This window comes from Lotus japonicus, chromosome 4 (genome assembly GCF_012489685.1).
Source record: "Lotus japonicus ecotype B-129 chromosome 4, LjGifu_v1.2".
Taxonomy (NCBI): Eukaryota; Viridiplantae; Streptophyta; class Magnoliopsida; order Fabales; family Fabaceae; genus Lotus; species Lotus japonicus.
The window spans coordinates 29,087,214-29,092,346 of NC_080044.1; the positions used below are offsets into that span (position 1 = coordinate 29,087,214).

The 5,133-nt window shown below is 35.6% G+C and overlaps 1 protein-coding gene across 2 annotated transcripts; it reads right to left on the reverse strand.

The window, feature by feature from the left end:
* Positions 1 to 962: 962 nt before the first annotated feature.
* On the reverse strand, positions 963 to 4,686 carry LOC130715134 (uncharacterized protein At4g38062-like). Of its 2 annotated transcripts, none has more exons than XM_057565178.1 (2): positions 4,554 to 4,686; positions 963 to 3,797 (listed from the first exon to the last, which is right to left on the reverse strand). In XM_057565178.1, the coding sequence occupies exon 2, from the start codon at positions 3,765 to 3,767 to the stop codon at positions 1,137 to 1,139; it is 2,631 nt and encodes an 876-aa protein (XP_057421161.1). In that variant the 5' UTR covers positions 3,768 to 3,797; positions 4,554 to 4,686; the 3' UTR covers positions 963 to 1,136. The 2 variants fall into 2 exon arrangements, with proteins under 2 accessions (XP_057421161.1, XP_057421162.1); XM_057565179.1 differs by having other exon boundaries at positions 963 to 3,872; positions 4,554 to 4,661.
* Between the last annotated feature and the right edge of the window lie 447 nt (positions 4,687 to 5,133).

The following is a 5,133-nucleotide window of genomic DNA, read 5'->3' on the forward strand; positions in this document are numbered from 1 at the left end:
AGCTTGTGTGAAATATCGGAGTTCGTCGGCTAAAGGATCTCAATTAATATGCATTGTACTCTTTTTTCCTTAACCATGTTTTTTTTCCCATTTTGGATTTTTCTTGGTAGGGTTTTTAATGAGGCAATGTATCAAGACGAACTATAGAATGTTGTACTCTTTTTCCTTCATTAGGTTTTTATCCCACGGGGTTTTTCCTAGTAAGGTTTTAATGAGGCTCATTCTTAAGGGATGGTCTAGGGGGAGTGTTGTGAATAGATGACCACATGGGCCAATGGGCCAAGCCCATATGTCTTTGTCTCCCTAATACTATAAATAAGAGGATGATGCACCAAACATCACACACCTCCAATTCCACAATTTACTTGTCTCACTCTTGCATTCTCTCTTCTCATTTTTCTTCCATCTCTTGCTTATCAGACATCTAATGATGGGTTGCCAAATCAGAAAATAAGTTTTTAATTTAATTAAAATAAAAAGGAACATAAATGCTTTTGAATACATGACACTCAATTATTGGATGTCTGTGTAAAGCATTTTTACACCGACAATGCACACTCATTAATCTCGTTAAAATTTATAAGAGAAAATATTAATACAAATATATGAATTCTGACTCAATCATAGCTATGTTTATGGGGTTGTCTAAATGACCCATGAGAAAGTTTGAGTTAAATAACTCATCATCCAATCGTATTGAAGATAAGTGGGTTGAAATTTCTTTATTTTATTTATAAAAGATCTTATAGGTCAATTAAGTTATAGATTTGTAGCTCATATGAGTCATTTAGACCGTGCCTATGTTTATTCGTACGCATGGTTTTAGGCACTACATCATCTAGTTTGATATACCACAGCAAATACTTGTATATAAACTACTTCAACTTTTTTTCTTTTAAGAGAAGGGGCAAGGCCACATATACTTAAAGTTTTAATTATAAAAAATAGCAAAGAAGTGCTAGTAATACATTATTTTAACAAGAAATTATTAGTGGAACATCTGCATTACATATCTAAAAAAAATTATACATAGGATACATTATGAATTCCATAGGCAATCCAAAGAAAAACGTCATCTTTGAAACTAAATGACGTTTCTGCAGATAATATTACAAGTGCTGCTGAACATACTGAAACTAACTATTGAGCTCCCTGAATGGCGATCTTATATCAGAAACGGCTTCAAGTTTTCTTGTCATCTTAGGAGAATGAATTAACATATTCTCCTTTACATAGAAACTTTCATCCTTTTTCAAATTCATTTCTGGACCAAAAGACTTCTCCATCCCTCTCAACATATCCATTAGTTGAGTGTCTGCAGAAGAGAATTCAGAGATTTTATCAATGAATCCCTGAACATAAGCCAATAAGCATTCTCTTTGTGATGACATTTCAAGCAAATTCCTTTTCTCCATTTCATCTTTTAGCTCCTTTACTTGAATATTATCCAATGCAAGATTCTCTGATTGCTTCAAGTTTTCCTCCTGTAATTTCAGTTTCTGATGCATAGCATGGAGGTCATCCTCAAGTTCCACTATCATCAACTTCTTCTCTTCAATTTCCACTGCAGCTAGAATCTGAGATGCCGCAGTTTTATCAAACTGTGAAGAAAATGTGGACAATGAGGTAGAGAACTGCTGCTCCATTGAAGCCACCTGCTGCATGAGTTCATCAATTCTCATGTTTTTCCCTTTCATGAGCTGGATAAGATTTTCTTTCTCATACTCGTAGATTCTTTCCATAGTGCCTTTTGTAATCAATACATTTTCAAGTTCTCTTCTAAATGACTCTTGTTCCAGCAAAACAACCTCTTTCTGGAGCTCCTCTAACGCCTTGTCTTTCTCCTCTATGATCTGCAGATATCTTACATTATCTAGTCTCTTTTCTTCCTCTTCCAATTTATAAACCAAGCTCTCTTTCTCTTCCTTAAGGCACTCACAAACATCTACTTGTGAAAGAAGTGAAGTTTCCAGCTCTTTACGCATTACATAATTTTCTTCAAGATCGTTCTTCATACGTTCAACAATCGACTTCCATATTTGCAATTCAAATTCCATTTCATTCCTTTCACATATCCTCTCATCCAACTCAATAAGTGTACTGTCTAAAGCATCATGAACTTCTTTCATTTGTTCTTTCAAATAACATTCCATCTGCAAAACTGTCTCTTTGAGGATCAGCTGATACATAGAAGATTCCTCCAGCATTTCCTTGTGCTTATCAAGTTCATCTTGCAGTGAGTGCTGCAGTTCTATCTTGGATTCACAGGACTCAACCTGCCGCATCAAACACGCTTCTCTCTCACATTCTTCATTGATGCTTTTGTTGGCACTGATCAAAGCAGCATCTTTCATCTCCAATTGCTGCATCAGTTGAAAAATCTTCTCTTCTCTCTCTTTGTTGAATAGATCCATCTCATTTTTATGATTGGCAAGCTTCTCTTGAGCCTCAGAAAGTCCAGTTTTCAACACTAGCAGCATCACAGACATCTCCTCATTCACCAACTTCATCTCAATGGTCAAAGAATGGGACCTTTCCAACTCCTTCTGAAGCTCTTCCACTGCTGCAATTTTAGTTTCCAACTCAGACCGACAGCTATTCAGGTCTCCTTTCAATTGTTCAAGCTGAGAGTTCCACTCAGCTTCTTTAGCCTTAAAATTTGAGGAACACTCGCTATGAGTTTGTTCTAAATTTCTGCGCTTGGGCTTGGACTGCGAATATGAACCTCCTGCTTCTTGAATTTGAGCTTCCTGGAATTCTTTAAGGGACATCCTTAACTCTTGATTTTCCTGCTCTAGCTTCTCAATTCTGTACTTCAATTCCTTATGATATGCCTCGTTTGCTTTCAGTGAATATCTCAAATCTGCAATATCACTGTCGCACTGAGAGTTTAAGCAATCAAGTTGTAACCTAGCATCCTGGTACTCGCTGCTAGCATTGTCAAGCTTCTCCTTAAAATCTGAAACTTCAACTTCCAGACGCTTTTTCTGGCTTTCTACATGAGCAAGAGCTTGGTGGCAAGTCTGTAACTGATGTTGTAGATTCTCTGATATTCTGTCCTGAGAGTCTAACTTAATCTCAAGTGAAGAAATCTCATCAAGCAATGTAGATTTTAGCATCTCCCACTCCTTCTTGCAAGACCTAAACTCGTCCCGAAGTTTTTCATGTGCTTCTTCTAGATGTTTAAACTGTTCCTTCTTCCATTTCAATTGATCTTCCACCTTCCTTTTTTCGTCCTCTATCTTCTGAAACAGGTCATCTCTTTCTCTTAGTTCATTGGATGCTTTAAAATTCTTCTCATTTTCCAAACACTTCTTCTGTGAAACTGAAAGAGAGTCTTTCAGGCATTGAATCTCTTGTCTGTATAGATAAATCTGTTGTTCTTGGCTCTCTGCCTTCTCATTTGCTTCATCTAAGGCCAATAACAATCCATTCTTTTCATTTTCCCAGTTGTTGAACTTTTCGTCACAATCCACTCGAAGTTTATCATTTGCAGCAGTGAGATGTTTGATGATGGAGGCTTGTTCATTCAAATTCCCCTTGAGATCTTCCCACAACTGCTTTGCCTCGGCGATTGCACTTTCTTTTTGAAGCAGTTCTTGATCCAGGTTCTCAGCCTTGAGCTTGGCTTCCTGAATCTGATTCTCCTGTGCATAATGTGATTTCTTCAAATTCTCTAGTGAAACTATCTTGGCTCTTAGTTCTGACTTGAGTCTCTCAATTTCAGCTTTTGCTTCATCCAATTCTTCATATATGTTGTTGTCCATTTCTTTTTACATGCAAGGCATTCAGAAAACCTGCTCTTGCCATAAGCAAAATTGAACAAAGAGTTACATGACCAAAACTAAGAAAAAGACAAACCCTACAAAACCCTGTAAAAGAAAAAGCATTGCATATCAACACATAGATAAGAGTAGAAACACAAAATTGGGCATTTCAATTTTCAACTGACTTGGGCATGTTTGAATTAATGTGCATATAACTTTCTTTAGATCAATGGTGTCTTAGCCTATTACTCCTGAATAAAGAGGTTAAGAAACAACATTTGCCTATTACACTACTCAAGTTATCAAGTATCATGTAAGTTCACTAATTTGAGAGCAATTCCAAAGAAAACTACATGTCATGATCAAAATATCCAACATTACACAGAATAGTTTGTTTGCATAAGCATATTAAAGGTCAATAGACAACGAGAATTACATTTTTTTAACCCAACCAAATTACATAAAATTGAAATTTGTATAAGATGCTAGAACAACATCAAATCTTCATTTCATTACCCACTAAAGGTTGACTCACCCTTAATACAATTTTTTTCTTTTTTTTCCTTTCAATTTATCAGCAAATTACACGCAATTGCACAAAACATACACAGAATGGAAAATTGCAGGAGATAAAGATGGAACCTTTTGTATAAAGAAGATAAAGATGGAACCTTTTGTATAAAGAAGAAGATCAAATTCATAAATTCATAGAGAAACTTGCAAATATTTCAAATTTTCACTATTTTGAGGGAAAGAATTTTCAAGAGATGGAACCAAGAAACTGACCTGACTTTGCGAGCAGAAGAAAATGATGCGTTGTTGTGGTTTGGGGCGGAAGGTTGTGAAAGAGAATGATGAAATGTGAAATGGGTCGCGAGTTACCGTTAGAGTTGGTTAAGTGTTAAGAGCATTACAGATTTGAAATTACAAACTAGCCGTTGAAAGCAATTTCTGTTGGACTATATTGGTGTCTAGTTGTTGGGCTTCATGCCCAATTCTTCTGGGAACAACCCAAACTACCCCTTCCCAAAAGGGAGTTTTGTTATTTTCGGCCGAAAAAAATGGTTTTTAGTTTTTTGACCAAAAATCGATAGAAAGGCCTTTCTTGTTTCAAAATAAATTTAAGTCAAAGGAGATTAGAATAGAGGAGGGTACATTCAAAAAAGAATAGAGGAGGGTAAAATAAAATATATGATAAGGGTCTCCCTAATATGCACCACTTTTAGGGTGGTGCAATTTTACACCACTTACTTTGATTGGTTATAACAGGTGAACACATTATTATTTTTTAAAAAAAATATCATTAAAAATTTCTTATATAATAAATTTCTTTAAAAAAAGATATGTTGACCTGTTATAGCAGGTT